Below are 18,005 nucleotides of genomic sequence, written 5' to 3' on the forward strand. Positions count from 1 at the left end.
CACTTTTCATCATCTTGACATGAAATGGAAAATCAGTTTGTGGCTGTTTTCATAGCTAGTGATTTACTCTTGTTCTTTTATTTGCCTCCGCTTTATGCTCTTTGTTTGGACATACTTTTATTTCCTGTCTCTATGGCCTTCTGTTCTCCTGGGATTTTTCTGTTCATTCTTCCTTCCCCTGCCTCCTTCCCATCCTCCATTCCCCGAAATCCCTCTGGGCCTCATTCTCCCCTTGGTCCCCAGGCCCTTGCCCTGCCCCTTTTGTGCACATCCTGCTTCATGCTTGGCTGCCTGCCTTTCTCCTCCCTGATCTGTTACATGCATTGCTGGTGCCACCTGCACTGCTTCTGTCATCCTCCAGGTCCCTCTTCATGTACCTGAGGGCTCAGTCAGTACAGCGGACGACAGGCAGACAGGCTGAACTCGTTCCTAGTCACTGCTGTAGACAAACAGATTATCAGCTAAGTTCTTAGGCAGACATGTGTTTTTGAGGTAGTTAATGCCTACACCAGCCTTTGTTTCCAGTTTCCTGGCAGCCATGCTGAAGCATGAATTGAAGCCTGGAAATAGAACACTCTGCAAGAAGCACGGAAGTGGGAATTTTGGAAAACCATGGGCTCTTCTGTCAGACATAGATTCAAGTCTCTGTGGTTTATTAGCTTTGTGGCCTTGGACAAATTCATTCATTCATTTAACAAATATTTATTGAGTGCCTATTATGTGCCTGTAATTTGGCTTTTAGGGAGCCAATTAATAGCCCTCTGTCTTCCCCTCTTATGGTCCCAACCAACTGAGAAATAAGACAGTAGAAATCAAAATATTAGCTTTATCAACTGATGAAAGCCAGATTGGAGGATGTGGCTAATATATGCAGCCACCAGGGGTTTCCGTCTCTGCTGAATTGGGCCACAGGCCCGCCTCTCTACTTAGCACACAAGCCAGGTGTAGAGGATAGATGTTGAAGACAGACAAGCTGAAAAGAAGAGAGTGAAAAAGCCCAGGGGGCCTGGCTGAGCTGTTCTCCTAACCTCGTCACTGATGGATAGGCCACCCCTCCCCCCAGGGAAGGGCTGAATGAGAAGACTGAGCAGAAACCTCACTCCTCCTTCCTGGGACCTGGAAACTCCCTTCCCTCCAGGGAAACAGGAAGGTTGAGTATTTGCCCTTAAAACTCTAAGTGGTATATATTTAACCAGCGATTACCATAGGAGGCAAAATAAATATTGCCAGTCTATCTCCTCACCTATAAAATATGAATAATCTTACGCATCTCTTATTGTGGCTGTGGAGATTAAAATGAAATGAGAGACTGTTCACAAAGAATTTGAGTACCTGTTAGCTGTCATTCTTCGACCAGGACCAGCCTAAAGTAGAATTAGTCATTCAGTGGCTTGATATGTCTTTGTTGCCCTCTTATCTTCTCTTTTTGGACCCCAGTTTGGTCATTTTTCCCCTCCTCACTACTGCTTAAAAAAAAAAAAAAAAAGTGGGAAGGAATACTGGTCCTAAAGCTTTTGATTTCCAGTAAGCACACCGGCCATATCTTTTCTAACCCTGGCATATGTGTTACACAACTCATTAATTTGGGCAAAGAAAGCATTTGGGATAATTAAGTCTACTTTAGAACTACAAAACTAGTTGTTCCTGAAGGGTCACCAAAGTACAATACATGGCTACAAACAGGTATATTATTACATGAGAAATGTATGTCTTGATTGCTCACATTTATTATTATTATTATATTAACTTAAACGATATTCATGAGTTTCTCTAATACCATAGAAAATACGTCAGGTGAGCCTTGAAACCACAATGATGAAGGAAAACAGTACAGATAGTGAGTTTTAGGGAAGAACTTTTAATTCAGGGTATTTGGACTTTATTTTGAGGGCAGCAGGAAGCCACTGATGATAAATGCTACCGGGGTCAGATTTGTATTTTAGGAGAAAGCCATGTAGCAGCACTACGAGAGTGAAACGGAGGAGAGGGCGGGGCATGCAAAGCAGGGAGGAGGTGAACCAGGTGAGAGGGGAGTTGGCCCACACCAAGTAGTGGAGATCAACAGCCACGCCCAGATTTAAGAGGCTTTAGGAGTAGAATTGGCAGGGTTTGGGTGAGAAGGGGGAAGGAGAGAAATGTATCTGGTAAGAGGGCTGTTTTCTAAAGTTAAAATAATAAGAATTTAAATGGCAGTGCTGCCAGAGGCCCTTCCCCAGCAGGATTAGAGGGTTAACAATGGGAATCCAGCCTGAGAGAGTCAGAGCCAAAAGAGAGATGAACTTGGCCAGTAAGAGGGGCTGGACCAGTCCCCCAGGAGAGAGCAGAGAAGGAGCCCTCTGGCAGGTTAAAGCTGCAGGGTATGGCATAACAGAGATTTGCCTTCCACTAATGGGAAAGAGAGAGGAGGAAAAAGGAAGGCAGAAAAAGAAATAAGCCAATGTGTTGGGGGCTTTGGGGGGCCACTGTCAAGAATGCCATGATGTTGCAGATTCTCCTGCCTCGTGCATAATTATGTCAACCATTCACATAATAAGGCACATGAAGCCTTATTTCAGTTTTTCCAAAGAACAGGTCTAACAAAAGTACTTAGGTGGATACTAAGCTAGATGTTTTTTGTATTGTAAACTATATTTTCTTTGGGTTTTTTTCATTGCATTCTTTTATTGTGTGGGATGGAGAGAATTCAATCCCTGGGACAGGCTCTCTCCTTGTAGTCTGTTTTTATAGGATGTTATAGAACTTTTCAGTTTTAAAACAAGGATCTGAAAACAGTAAACAAGAAAAGATCAGTGAATACTTTTGCAAGGTGGCAGGGGAAGGAAAGGAGAACGACTTTATGGCTTTAGAACAGTCCATGATGTTCTTCTCTCACCCTTTTATATCCATAGATTGTATTAATTGGACATAGCACTCTGTGCCCCTCTTAACAGAGCAGTATTGGGCATATCCATGGTGAACATATATTTTAGTTTTGTAAGTGATTACATAAAACAATGGAAAACTATTTTCTCTGTTTAAAGACTAAAGCTTTTCCCGCCATTTCCTAGTTTTTAAAGACTCAGTATTGGAGTGAGGAATTTTTAACTAATGACATACTATAAAAGGGTTTTGTTCAATATTTGTAGAGGCAGTGTTTAAAACCATTGTTTTTTCTGAGGTATTTTGTTATGTTAAACTGACCAAAACTAGAGAGACCCAGCAGTGAATCAGCAATTTCTGCCAGCTCCCCTAAGACTTTTGTTGTGTGCCCGTTTTGTGCAAAGTGCTTGACAGGGGCTGAATGCAGTGCCACAGTGCCAGATTGTGGGCTCCCTGATGGCTTACTCAGCTTCCCAGGCCCAAGTGCTGAGAAAAATGCCAAGCATCATTATAATACCTGTTGACCATAAATAGATAGACTGCCAGTTACTTCTCCAGCAAAAATGAGTTTACTTGGGATCAGTAAAGAATTGCAGTCTGAGGGTCTGCAACCATGGTCAATTATGCGCAGATCCCTGCTGCCAGGCCACAAGGAGAGGGGAACTCTTTTAAAGAAGGGAAAAGGAAGCTGGAAGGGCGATAGTAAACAAAGAGTCCATCGGAAGAGTTCGAAGAATAGTGGCTTTTCATTGGCTGAGTTGTGAGCTTATTTATTTATTTATTTACACTTACTTATTGCGGTTTGCGGGCTTCTCATTGCAGTGGCTTCTCTTGTGGAGCATGGGCTCTAGGCGTGCGGACTTCAGTAGTTGTGGCTCATGGGCTCTAGAGCGCAGGCTCAGTAGTTGTGGCGCACGGGCTTAGTTGCTCCGTGGCATGTGGGATCTTCCCGGACCAGGCTCGAACCTGTGTCTCCTGCACTGGCAGGCGGATTCCCAACCGCTGCGCCACCAGGGAAGTCCCGGGACATAACTATTGAATTCATGAATAAATTTCCTAACAGGGTCATACAGATGAGACCACCCAGAATGATGGGTTAGTGGTAGTTATTAGAATTACAACATGGATTTTAAACATCCTTGATTATAATTAACATCAAATTTAAAGTTAGCATCTATAGCATGTGTGAGTGCCTGTCCAGTTCCCCTCCAGAATTCCCATGGCCAACATTTCCCCGGACCAGAGGGAGCCTAGTCTTGTTTCCACACCCAGCTCTCTGTTTCAAAGACTCAAACCGCAGTGGGCCGGGCGGGGGAGGCTGAATGGGGTTAGACAGCCAGTGGGGGTAGGAGTCCTGAGCAACAATGAACGAGTGGCATTAAGGGCTGCATGGCGCTTACTCTCCCTGGAAACGCTCTGTCACAGTCAGGAAGTGTGATTTAATCTTGGTGAAGATAATTCCATTTTATACCCTGAATGGACTGTCCCTCTAACAGAATTTTATTTTCAGTCTTGTCCTGGGAAGCCCTACCAGTAATAATTTGGTGTACATTATTTGCCCTGTTAGCTGAACTGTACAAAATAGGAGGTTGATTCATCTGCCATCCCACCTCCTTTTCCCTTAAAAGGCTCTTAAAAGAGGACCTGAGAACCTGCTGCCCCAACAGAAGATGCTTGGACTGTGGCCCAGCAGTGCCCTCGGCAGGAATTGTGGGAGGAGAGAAGACTGCAGTTCAGTCAAAAGAGCCACTGTTGATCTTGAAAGAACATCAGCCATACAGATGACACAAGGTTTCTGTTCCCCTTCAACTCTAAGACCCCTCTTTTGGTCTTTGTTGTGAAGCAGCCTTAGGCAGAGAGACTAAGAAAAATAATAGCAGCAAATATGCATAAGGGACTTGCTGAGTTCTAAGTGCTTGGCAAACTCTGTTTCACTTAATCCTCACTATAATGCTATGTGGAAAGCACTACTTGAATCCTCATTTTACAGATGAGGAAACTGAGGCACAGAGAGGTGAAATAACTGGCCCAAGGTCACACAGGTAGGAAGCAGTGGAGCCAGGATTCACTCCCCAGTGGTCTGGCTCCAGGGTCCATCCTCTCATCACTGCCCTTACTCTGGACTGTCAATGACTCAGATACCCCATCTTGTTTACCATAAGACAGAAACTTGTTTCAAGAAACAGGGTGGGGGGGCTCCACATTTGAATGAGAAAACCTGCAGGTTTGGTATTCTCTCCATAGTGGTTAAGAATCTCTTCTTAACAAAATTTGGCTTTTGGTCAAATCAGGTGATTTTCCCAGATCACCTGCTGGATTAAAACCTGTTGCCCTGCCCTTAAGATGACTCTGGTAGAGGACTCACTCTGGTGCTACTGACAGACTGAGCCCCACCACCGAGGCCCTGCTTGTCCAGCCCTCCCCTCCCCAAAGACCCAGACTGTGATGCAGAGAAGCGTGAGCAAACCATTCTGCACGTCTGCAGAGGTGCTCCTTCAGCACCAGTGGGATGGGGCACCTTGACAGCTAGGGTGACTTTGAGTGGCAGAGGATATGCCGCCTTGCCACCTCCCTACTAATGTCCCTTTCTGCCCTCCCTCAGGTGCCTTCCTTCCCTGTAACCTGTCCTTATTCTCGCAATGTTGTCAACTAATCCTTTTTAAAGAATTAACAGATAATTAAGGCGCGAACTTCTAGTCTGTAAGATAGGACTCCCGCCAGGGATGCTGGCTCTCTAAGAGGTGATCTCTAAATCTAGACAACAGAGGGAAGGAGGGGCGTCCTGGCGGAGCTCCTCAATTCCTGGCAGTTCTCACTGCTATTAGGAACCTCAGGCTCACTGGAAAGCTCTTCCAGATGAGGTCAGCTGGGCTGCTTGTCCCCAAAGTGGTTTTGAGCAGGATGAGATGAGAGAGAGAATGGCCTTTGAAGGCTTACCAGTCCCCACGTTTCCTCCGCCACTGCTCTCTCCCTCAGCACACACAGACCCCTTTGCAGGAGTGTAGACGAGGCGCCACTTATGAAGAGTGCCAGCCCCCTTCCTGTAGTGGTGGGCAGAGGTTTCCAAGTGCTAATTTTGTACCAGAAACACCTGGCAGTTTGTTTAAAATGCGTATTCCTGGGCCCCAGACCCAGAGATTCTGATTTGGAAAGAATCTGCATTTTTATTTATTTATTTACTTATTTATTTTTTAATTGAAGTATAGTTGATTCATAGTGTTGTGCCCATCTCTGCGCTACAACAAAGTGACTTAGTTTTACACATATATACCTTCCTTTTTTAAATATTCTTTTCCATTATGGTTTATCCCAGGAGATTGGATATCGTTCCCTATGCTATACAGCAGGACCTTGTTGTTTATCCATTCTAAATGTAATAGTTTGCAACTACCGATCCCAGATTCCCAGTCCATCCCCCTCCCTCCCCCAAGAATCTGCATTTTTGACAAGTATCCCTGGGTGAATGGGACTTGAAGGCCTGCAAAATACTAACATGGAGTCACTTCTCTACTTGCTGGTTTAAAGGGGTCCTCTCTGAATAGAACTGGGACAGACCTACCACTTCTCTCAGTTCCTATCAATGCTCCTGTCTTCTAAGAGTATAGTAAGAGAGAGTCGTTAGTACAGCCAAACACACCTAGCAAAACTCAGCTAAGCCTGAAGGCAATAAAAACCTCCAGGAGACACCCTGATTTTGACAAGCAGTGTCATTCTACTTCTGCAAGTTACCAATGGAGTCAGGTGCACCGATGCTAAGATCTTGATAAATGCATGGTGGACGATGAAAGGGAAACACCTTTTGAATGCCTTAATGCACAGAGTGAAGCACATGTTCTATGGAGAGCCCTGCCCGTTCATTCTAGGTGTGGAATCCAAGCTCGGCTCCAGAGTACCATTTTCTTTAACCACAGCGAGGTCCAGCTCCTTAATACATCTCACTCTGTTGAATTCTATCTTCTTGCCTCCATTTCATTGTCTGTCTTTCAGCATCTATGTCTACCTCTCTTTTCTACACACACAACCAGAAACTCACAAACAAGTGTTTTTATGTATCCTTTTGATTTAGAATTAAGAAATTAGATACTCCTCTATAAAAAAATTTGTAAGCCTTTTTTAATACTGCAGACATAATCTATACATAAAGAAATTATCTAAGGAAAACTGCTGACTAGTTTTCAGTTCAGCAAGATAGCAATTTTATTCATATGTAGATGTAAAAAATGTAAAAATTAGGGATGTAAAAATTAGGGAAGGATCATGAATAAAATATCACTTATCTGCCTAAGAGAGGGCCTTGACAGAAGTCAGGAGTTACATAACTGCTTTTAATTCAAGCCAGTTCTTCCTGTTTAGAAAGGATACTCCCTTTTCTTTTGAAAATGTTAACCATTTGCCCCCATTTTATCTGCTGAAAAGCTTTCATAATCCATCTTAGTCCAATGGCATGTTATAGTCTGCCACTAATTTCTTTATTAAAGCTATAAAATATTAATAACAATTGCCAGAATTTTGCCTTCAGTTAAACTCCCTGTGTCACATCTGCCCTGGAGCCTACCTTGCCTTCAGCCCACTTCCAACTAATGCTTGTCCTGACTGGCGGGTGCAGGACCAGGGTGGGGGACAGGAGAGCCCCAGGCTTGTTTTCTAAAGCTGGTTTGAGTCTCAGCTGTGTGATCGTTCATACGTCACTTGATTGCTCTGGTCTTGAGTCTCCTTGTCTAAAAAATGAGGATAAAGACATCCATCTCAAAGGGCCGTGGTAAGGTTTAAGAAGGCTAATTACGCAGAATGCCACACTTACGCTCTGGGCCTGGCAAGTAGTACGTGCCCTGTGGATGTCAAGGTCTCTCCCTTCCTTCTCAAGCTAAAGGGCAAGGATTGAACTAAGTGACTCCTGAGACTGCATCTAGCGTTAGCAATCAGGGCTTCTGCGAGAGCTGCTGAGTATACGGTGTGGGGAAAACAAAAGGAAAAAATACTGGATTACTAGGATTCAAAGACCTCCGTGAAAACATTTCAGAGTGTTGAAAATACAATGAAAACACAAAAAGACCAAGAAGTCAGGAAGTCGTCACCTTGACCATTTGGCCCAGAGAACAGGAAAACTAAAAGATTCAGTTTCCTCAACTGAAAGTAGAATCAGCCAGGAAGGTTAGGAAAACAATGTTTGGCTGGCCTGACGTTGATCTTTAACGATGATGCAAAGTAGGTACAGCTTAACCATTCAGAGAAAAAAAAAATTTTTAAGTTTTAATTTTATCTATATATCTTTTATGATGGATCATCAGGTCCAGGAAATAAAATGTCACCCCAGTGTGGGCACCGACAACCTCTGAGCTCTTTTGCCTACTCTGCACTTACAGTTGGAGGAGCCATAAACATACATGGAGTGGCCAAACCGTGTGGAGCCCTGGGTCTTGTAGGATCTTGCTAACATGCATTCAGACTACAGGTGGGCATCCCAGAGTTGGTGGAGGGGACACTGGACACACTGCTGTCTGTATGTCTCCCACCTATGTAACTTCCACCCCTGTAACTCAGCCCAAACCCAACAAATCAGGATGGTCGCAGAAGGTTGGGAAGTCTAGTTTCCCCATACAAGGGCAAAATAGCCGACCCTTGTTTTGAAATGAACAAGATCAGGCTTACTCACCAGGTCATCAGGTTTGTTTACCGGATTATGGCCACAGACTTTCATGGCCATTTGGCTGAGAAGGACACTACAGTGGTTCCCCAGATCCAGAGCAGGGGAGCTCAAGAATCCTTCAGTCATTCACCATGTGTGGAAAAAGAGAAAACACCGCTCCTGGTAATCAGGCTCCTTCCATCATTTTTTTACATAAGCGTCACGTGGAGTGGATCAGGCAGAGCAAAAAATATGACTTGAAGATAAAGAGGCTAAAATGGATGGTTGGGTTAGTCTTATAAGGTACCCTCTGAGGGGTAGGATAGATCATGCCGGGTCAGTGCCATGTCTGTGACAGAGTGAGGGACAAGCCTTCTGCCACATAGTACTCTTAAGAATTTGAAAAATGCCACAAGCATTCTACTTTACTTTTGGATGGATTATAATAATAGCTGGGACTTCCCTGGTGGCGCAGTGGTTAAGAATCCGCCTGCCAATGCAAGGGACATGGGTTCGATCCCTGGTCTGGGCAGATCCCACATGCTGCGGAGCAACTAGGCCTGCGAACCACAACTACTGAGCCCACGTGCTAAAACTACTGAAACCCGCGTGCCTAGAGCCTGTGCTCTAGCAACAAGAGAAGCCACCGCAATGAGAAGCCCACGCACCGCAACGAAGACCCAACGCAGCCAAAAATAAAGAAATAATTTAAAATACATATATACATAATAATAATAATAATAATAATAATAATAATAATAATAATAATAATAGCTACCATTTATTGAATTTTTACCATGGGCCAAGCACTATGTTAAATGCTTTACATGTGTTATCTTATTTGATCTCCACGGCAATACTAAAAAGTAGATATGCTGTCTTCCCTGTGTTTATATTTGTTTCTGGTTGGATTACCATTCCCCACCCCTGACATTCTCTACCTTACCATTGCTAATTCCCAAGAAGGAGAATACATTAGAACGTACTGTCCACCTCCCCTGAAGGACCATCAGGACCAGTCTCATCTTGCCCTTATATATATGTCTCTGTTTACCTTATTCACCACAAGAAGTTCAAGCCCCTGAGAGAGAGTGTTACCTGGACCTAACAGCTCTGTTAAATTATAATCTGTCTCAAGCCCACACCCCTCCCCAACCTCCTAAACCCTTTTTGCTGGCCCAGACTTATGGTCGGTTCACAAAATCTACATCATCTTCTCTCCTCCGTCTTGCTCTAGTTGCTGTCTGATTTACCCAGAATACCATACCACTTCATCAGTTACTGGCTTACAGGTCACCTCCTCCCAGATCTTCTTTGACCTCCATATCTCCCTGTTCCCTTATCCTGCTTTATATTATATAAACGTATACCTATTATTTTTTGTCTTCCCACTGGAATGTAAACTTTGTGAGGGCAGGGACCTTTGTTCACTAGTAGATCCCTAATACCCAGAAAGTATCTGGCATATTATCTTTGCTCAGTACCTATTTCTTGAACAAATGAATCCATGAATGAGAAAACTGAGACATAGAATGGACTGCTCACATTGTTGTTAAGCAGACCGCCCAGATCTGTGTGATTGCAAAGCCCTGGCCCATAAGCACCATGTTGCTCGGCTCCTTGATGGATTATGTGAATGCAGCAGGAGCAAGAATATTCTGGCTGACTGGGAGTAATCAGTGTTGGGGTGTTGGTATAAGGAACTTATCAATTGGGCAAGATCCTACAGGGCCAAAGTTTACTGTTCTTTATTTGATTACATTGTATGATTATGTGATTTAAAAGAAAAATATATATTTGGTTATTCAGATGACCAAAATATATTTTTTGTATATATTTGGTCTTCATCCACAGTTCCTGACTCACAGCTCCTAAAACCCTTGGAATTTCCTAAGTGATGAGAGCAATAAAGGTGCCTGTTAAGTTAATGAGGTGACTTTTGGAAAGGACCCAGGAATGAGGGCTGGTTGCCAGTGGAGCCAACTGTGTCATTAAAGGGTTGGAACTTCAGTCCCACCTGCAGCCTCTACCTCTGGGGAGGGGAGAGGGTCTGGAGGTTGGCTCAGTCACCAATGGCCAATAGTTTAATCAACCATGACTATGTAATGAAGCCACCGTAAAAACCCAAGAGGACGGTGTTGGGAGAGCTTCCAGTTTGGTGAACGAACATGTGGAGACTTAGGGAGAATGGCACACTCTGAGAGGGCATGGAAACTCCACACCCTTGCCCCATACCTTACCCTATGCATCTCTTTATCTGGCTGTTGGTTTGTATTTTTTAATATCCTTGGTAATAAATCAGTAAGCTAGTGAGTAAATGGGCTTTCCTGAGTTCTGTGAGCCATTCTAGCATATTAATTGATCTCAAGGAGTGGGTCGTGGGAACCTCTGATTTATAGCCAGAAGTACAGGTAGCAGCCAGGGCTTGTGACAGGCATCTGAAGGGGGAGGGCAGTCTTTGGGACTGAGCCATTAACCTGTGGAATCTGATTCTATATCCAGGTAGGTAGTGTCAGAATTGAGTTAAATTGTAGGACAACCAGCTGGTGTCCAGAGCATTGTTTGTTGTGAGGCAGCCTACGCGCGTGCGCACGTGTACACACATTAGAATTGGGTCCAGTTGTTATCAAATGAAATGCAAGTAACTGATATTCGAGGAGCCAGCAATAAATTCAGCGTCTTTACAACATAAGCCATTAGCCTAGATACAAACAATTTATAACTTACCTTTTTGATATGATTTAAAAGAAGATGAAAGCGATGCCTGGGTAAAGAGAAGTAAGGAAGGGGCTAGGTGGACCGTGACATGTTCAAGCGGTGAAGCAGCTGATGCCTGTGGAGCGACATGGAAGGAAGGAGTGGTATACTTGGAAAAGCAGACCTCCAAATGCTATATACACAGTGATGACAGCTCTGAAAATTCTGTGTGTTAGCAATAGAATTGTAAGAGACCTTGAAGTTCATAAATAGTTGGTGATTCCAGTGTTTAGGGCTTTATTTGGTTATTTCATGTTGGTCTTGATATTTAGATGTTCCTGTTGAACTGTTACTACTCAGACGATTAAATACACATAAAAAAGAAGAAATACAGTGTACCGTAATGTGAGCCAAGCGAACACGTCATCCCATCTGCTCTGCGTCCTGTTCCTTCCTGCTGTCCACCTCCTCTGAGCGCTGACATTCAGTGCTGCCTTTCCTCAGGCTACACCCCCAGCCTTCCGGTCCTCTGACGATATCCTCTACATGTTATAGACCACCTGCCCTCCAACTGCGTTTTCTTCCTCACTCTCTTGATTACTCACAGATGCTTCTCTATCCAGTTTTCTACGGCTTTTATCCCACTGCTCTTGCCCTCCTCCTCTCTTGGATGAGGACTTTCGAGTATCCTTTCCCTACGCCAAAACACTCACCCTGGGTGCTTTCTGCTGCTTGGTCCTCATCCTTGTTTCACTCTGCCTCTTCCTGTGCTCACCGTGCAGCTCTCTGAGCCCTGCTTGAGGAAATCCTGCGACGGTTCTGACGTGACCTGTTCCTTCTCTAACTCTGCATCTGCTGCTCTCAAAGCCTTTGTTGTTTTCCATACCAGTCAGGTTCTTGGTAACGAACCATAAAAATCCACTCTGGCTGACTGAAACAGAAAAAGAATTTAGGGAAAGATTATTGAGAGCTCTCAGAGTTACTGAGAAAGCTAACGAAATAGGATTAGTAAACATGGAGGGACAAGGTGGGAGCTGAGCAGCTAGAACCACAGCCAAAATTCCATGGCCTCAGAGCTGGTTTGGGGGAACACTGCTGCCACCACTGCTGGATAGTGAACAGTGTAGCTGGCCCCACTGGTACTGGATGCCAGACTCTGCCAGTGGCACCTTTGCCACCAGAACAGATTCTCCTCTGGCCTTGCTTCTCTGCACCACCAGCTCCTGATCACACCTAGGCAGAAACATCTGGCGAAGTCACGGCCCATCCACTAGCTGCAGAGGGAACACAGAAAGGAGTATCTCACTTGTGAGATGGGCTCTGCCTGCTGTCACAACTCATACAGTGGGAAGTCACTCAGTTTCCAGACAGGAACAAAAAAAAAACAAAAGGCCACATGGCCCATCCCCAATTCAGGACAGTTGTTTTATTAAACTTTCTACAACTTCCTTAAGTCCTTGAAGCTGTTTCTTCTAACTTCTCACTCAGCAAGAACTCTGGAACATAGTTCAATGCAAAAGTAAAACCTTAGGGGTCACAGATTTATATACAAAAATGTTCATAACAGCATGATTTAGAATAGCAAAAAGAAGGAGTCAGCCTGGATTTCCAACAATGAAGGAATAGTTAGATGAATTATGAGATATCCATAGGATTAAATATATGCAGTCATTAAAAATCATGAATTAAAAAAATTTTCCACAACACACAAAAATATAACTAAACAAAACTTCAAAAAAAAAACTACAATATTTATATATAAGCTCTCAGATTATATATATGCATACATGAACATATTTTATAGTGAAATATAAATGTGTATATGAAGATAATACACCAAAATGTTAACAGATTGATGAAATTAGAAGGATCATTATCTTCTTTTTGCTTTTCCTCACTTTTCACATTGAGCTGGAAAGTTATAAATATTGAAAGAAAAATCTGTTGAGGGCAAACTTCCTGTGCCACCGTTTTTATCCTTTGTCATGTTCTCAGAAGGTACAATTTTTCCCAAACCAATCTCAAACTAAATACTCTGAATTCTTACTCTTTTCTCCTGGTGTTGAAAGAACTCACTTTTTTTCTATATAATCAGTTCCTCCCTCACCACCAGTTCGTTCCCGCAGTCTTTATGTTCACGTATAGATCATTCGTTCCATTCTGTAAGCCTTTCCCCAGCCCTGCTTAGCTCACCCAGCTCCTATCTGAGCTTTCCCTCCCTCATGCTCATCTTCCCCTCCCCGTATTTTAGCTCAGTGATTCACGGAAGTAGGCATCTCTGGGGTTTCCATTACGCTTCTCTTACCCAAATCTGAAGATTTTGTCTCTGTCGGCTAAGGCAAGTGACTTTGTGGTTTTCTTATTTTCTAAAATAAGAAGGATGCATTTTTGGGCTTCCCTGGTGGCACAGTGGTCAAGAATCCGCCTGCCAAAGCAGGGGGCATGGGTTCGAGCCCTGGTCCAGGAAGATCCCACATGCTGCAGAGCAGCTAAGCCCGTGTGCCACAACTACTGAGCCTGTGCTCTAGAGCCCACGAGCCACAGCTACTGAGCCCGTGTACCACAATGACTGAAGCTCGCACGCCTAGAGCCTGTGCTCTGCAACAAGAGAAGCTACTGCAATGAGAAGCCCGCGCACCACAACGAAGCATAGCCCCTGCTCGCCGCAACTAGAGAAAGCCCGCACGCAGCAACGAAGACCCAACACAGCCAAAATAAGTAAATAAATAAAATTTTTAAAAAGAAGAGGGGGGACCTTCAAAATAGCAGAGGAATAAGATGAGGAGATCACCTTCCTCCCCATAAATACATCAGAAATACATCTAAATGTGGAACAAATCCCACAGAACACCTAGTGAACGCTGGCAGAAGACCTCAGACTTCCCAAAAGGCAAGAAAATCCCCACGTACCTGGGTAGGGCAAAAGAAAAAAGAAAAAATAGAGACAAAAGAATAGGGACGGGACCTGCGCCTCTGAGAGGGAGCTGTGAAGGAGAAAAGGTTTCCACACACTAGGAAGCCCCTTCACTGGTGGAGACGGGGGGTGTTGGAGGGGGGGAGAAGCTTCAGAGCCACGGAGGAGAGCTCATCAACAGGGGTGCGGAGGGCAAAGCGGAGAGATTCCCGTACAGAGGATCGGTGCTGATCAACACTCAGCAGCCCGAGAGGCTTGTCTGCTCACCTGCCGGGGCAGGCGGGGACTAGGAGCTGAGGCTCGGGCTTCGGAGGTCAGATCCCAGGGAGAGGACTGGGGTTGGTGGCGTGAACACAGCCTGAAGGGGGTTAGTGCGCTACAGCTAGCCAGGAGGGAGTCCGGGAAAAAGTCTGGACCTGCCTAAGAGGCAAGAGACCAGTGTTTCAGGCCGCGCGAGGAGAGGGGATTCAGAGCACCTCCTAAACAAGCTCCAAAGATGGGTGCGAGCCGCGGCTCTCAGCACAGACACCAGAGATGGGCATGAGATGCTAATGCTGCTGCTGCAGCCACCAAGAATCCTGTGTGCAAGCACAGGTCACTATCCACAACCCCCTGCCCCCCACCCCTGCCAGGAGCCTGTGCAGCCTGCCTCTGCCAGGGTCCCATGATTCAGGGACAACTTCCCCGGGAGGACACACGGCACGCCTCAGGCTGTTGCAACGTCATGCTGACCTCTGCTGCCGCAGGCTTGCCCCGCATTCCAGTTATAACTACCATACCCCTCCCTCCCCCCGGCGTGAGTGAGCCAGAGCACCCTAATCAGCCGCTCCTTTAACCCCGTCCTGTTTGGATGGGAACAGAAGCCTGAGGGCAACCTACATGCAGAGGTGGGGCCAAAACCAAAGCTGAACCCCAGGAGCTGTGCGAACAAAGAAGAGAAAGGAGAATCTGTCCGTGCAGCCTCAGGAGCAGTGGATTAAATCCCCACAATCAACTTGAGGTACCCTGCATCTGTGGAATACCTGAATAGACAATGAAGCAACCCAAAATTGAGGCGGTGGACTTTGGGAGCAACTATAGACTTGGGGTTTGCTGTCTGCAACTGACTTGTTTCTGACTTTTATGTTTATCTTAGTATAGTTTTTAGTGCTTGTTATCATTGGTGGATTTGTTTATGGGTTTGGTTTCTCTCTTCTTTTTTTTTAAATGTTTTTTACCTTTTTCATTTTAATAATTTTTTTATCTTTTTATTTTAATTATTTTATTAAAAATTTTTTTTTTCTTTCTTTTCTTCTCCCTTTTCTTCTGAGCCCTGTGGCTGAGAGGGTCTTGGTGCTCCAGCCTGTTGTCAGGCCTGAGCCTCTGAGGTGGGAGAGCTGAGTTCAGGACATTAGACCACCAGAGACTTCCTGGCCCCATGTAATATCAATCGGCGAGAGCCCTCCTAGAGATCTCTGTCTCAATGCTCAGACCCAGCTGCACTCAACAACAAGCAAGCTCCAGTGCTGGACACCCCATGCCAAACAACTAGCAAGACAGGAACACAACCCCACCCATTAGCAGAGAGGCTGCCTAAAATCATACTAAGGTCACAGACACCCCAAAACACACCACTGGACGCAGCCCTGCCCACCAGAAAGACAAGATCTAGCCCCATGCACCAGAACACAGGCACCAGTCCCCTCCACCCGGAAGCCTACACAAGCCACTGAACCAACCATACCCACTTGGGGCAGACACCAAAAACAATGGGAACTACAGACCTGCAGCCTGCGAAAAGGAGACCCCAAACACAGTAAGTTAGGCAAAATGGGAAGACAGAGAAATATGTAGTAGATGAAGGAGCAAGGTAAAAACCCACCAGACCAAACAAATGAAGAGGAAGTAGACAGTCTACCTGAAAAACAATTCAGAGGAATGATAGTAAAGATATCCAAAATCTTGGAAACAGAATGGAGAAAATACAAGAAATGTTTAACGAGGACCTAGAAGAACTAAAGAGTAAACAAACAATGATGAGCAACACAATAAATGAAATTTAAAATTCTCTAGAAGGAATCAATAGCAGAATAACTGAAACAGAAGAACGGGTAAGTGACTTGGAAGAGAAAACAATGTAAATAACTACTGCAGAGCAGAATAAAGAAAAAGGAATGAAAAGAATTGAGGACAGTCTCAGAGACCTCTGAGACAACATTAAACACACCAACATTCGCATTATAGGGGTCCCAGAAGGAGAAGAGAGAGAGAAAGGACCCGAGAAAATATTTGAAGAGATTATAGTCGAAAACTTCCCTAACATAGGAAAGGAAATAGCCACCCAAGTCCAGGAAGCACAGAGAGTACCATACAGGATACACCCAAGGAGAAACATGCGGAGACACACAGTAATCAAATTGGCAAAAATTAAAGACAAAGAAAAATTATTGAAACAGCAAGAGAAAAGTGACAAATAACATACAAGGGAACTCCCATAAGGTTAACAGCTGATTTCTCAGCAGAAACTCTACAAGCCAGAAGGGAGTGGCATGACATATTTAAAGTGATGAAAGGGAAGAACCTACAAACAAGATTCCTCTACCCGGCAAGGATCTCATTCAGATTTGATGGAGAAATGAAAAGCTTTACAGACAAGCAAAAGCTAAGAGAATTCAGCACCACCACAACAGCTCTATAACAAAGGCTGAAGGAACTTCTCTAAGTGGGAAACATAAGAGAAGAAAAGGACCTACAAAAACAAACGCAAAACAATTAAGAAAATGGTCATAGGAACATACATATCGATAATTACCTTAAACGTGAATGGATTAAATGCTCCAACGAAAAGACACAGGCTCACTGAAAGGATACAAAAACAAGACCCATATATATGCTGTCTACAAGAGACCTACTTCAGACCTAGGGACACATACAGACTGAAAGTGAGGGGATGGAAAAGGATATTCCATGCAAATGGAAATCAAAAGAAAGCTGGAGTAGCAATACTCGTATCAGATAAAATAGACTTTAAAATAAAGAATGTTACAAGAGACAAGGACACTACATAATGATCAAAGGATCAATCCAAGAAGAAGATATAACAATTGTAAATATTTATGCACCCAACATAGGAGCACCTCAATACATAAGGCAAATGCTAACAGCCATAAAAGGGGAAATCAACAGTAACACAATCATAGTACGGGACTTTAACACCCCACTTTCACCAATGGACAGATCATCCAAAATGAAAATAAATAAGGAACACAAGCTTTAAATGACACATTAAACAAGATATACTTAATTGATATTTATAGGACATTCTATCCAAAAACAACAGAATACACTTTCTTCTCAAGTGCTCATGAAACATTCTCCAGGATAGATCACAATCAAGCCTTGGTAGATTTAAGAACATTTAAATCATATCAAGTATCTTTTCCGACCACAACACTATGAGACTAGATATCAATTACAGGAAAAAAAACTGTAAAAAATACAAACACATGGAGGCTAAACAGTATGCTACTAAATAACCAAGAGATCACTGAAGAAATCAAAGAGGAAATAAAAAAATACCTAGAAACAAATGACAGTGAAAACACAACAACCCAAAACCTATGGGATGCAGCAAAAGCAGTTTTAAGAGGCAAGTTTATAGCAATAGAGTCCTACCTCAAGAAACAAGAAAAATCTCAAACAACCTAGCCTTACACCTAAAAAAGTTAGAGAAAGAAGAACAAAAAAACGCCAAAGTTAGCAGAAGGAAAGAAATCATAAAGATCAGATCAGAAATAAAAGAAAAAGAAATGAAGGAATAGCAAAGATCAATAAAACTAAAACCTGGTTCTTTGAGAAGATAAACAAAATTGATACACCACTAGCCAGAGTCATCAAGAAAAAAGGGAGAAGACTCAAATCAACAGAATT

At 43.8% G+C, this 18,005-nt stretch overlaps 1 protein-coding gene across 2 annotated transcripts in view; it reads left to right on the top strand.

Moving 5' to 3' along the window:
* ALG14 (ALG14 UDP-N-acetylglucosaminyltransferase subunit) overlaps positions 1–18,005 on the top strand; it is a 103,175-nt gene that overhangs the window by 76,860 nt on the left and 8,310 nt on the right. The window contains exon 4 of one of the 2 annotated variants that reach the window (XM_082409581.1): positions 4,488–4,650. The exons of the other annotated variant lie outside the window; for it this stretch is intronic. Coding sequence (XP_082265707.1) covers positions 4,488–4,650 — 163 coding nt within the window. The remainder of the gene's footprint in view (positions 1–4,487; positions 4,651–18,005) is intronic. 2 annotated transcript variants of the gene reach the window in all.

Source organism: Balaenoptera physalus (assembly GCF_965194825.1).
Source record: "Balaenoptera physalus genome assembly, chromosome: 1".
NCBI classification, from domain to species: domain Eukaryota; kingdom Metazoa; phylum Chordata; class Mammalia; order Artiodactyla; family Balaenopteridae; genus Balaenoptera; species Balaenoptera physalus.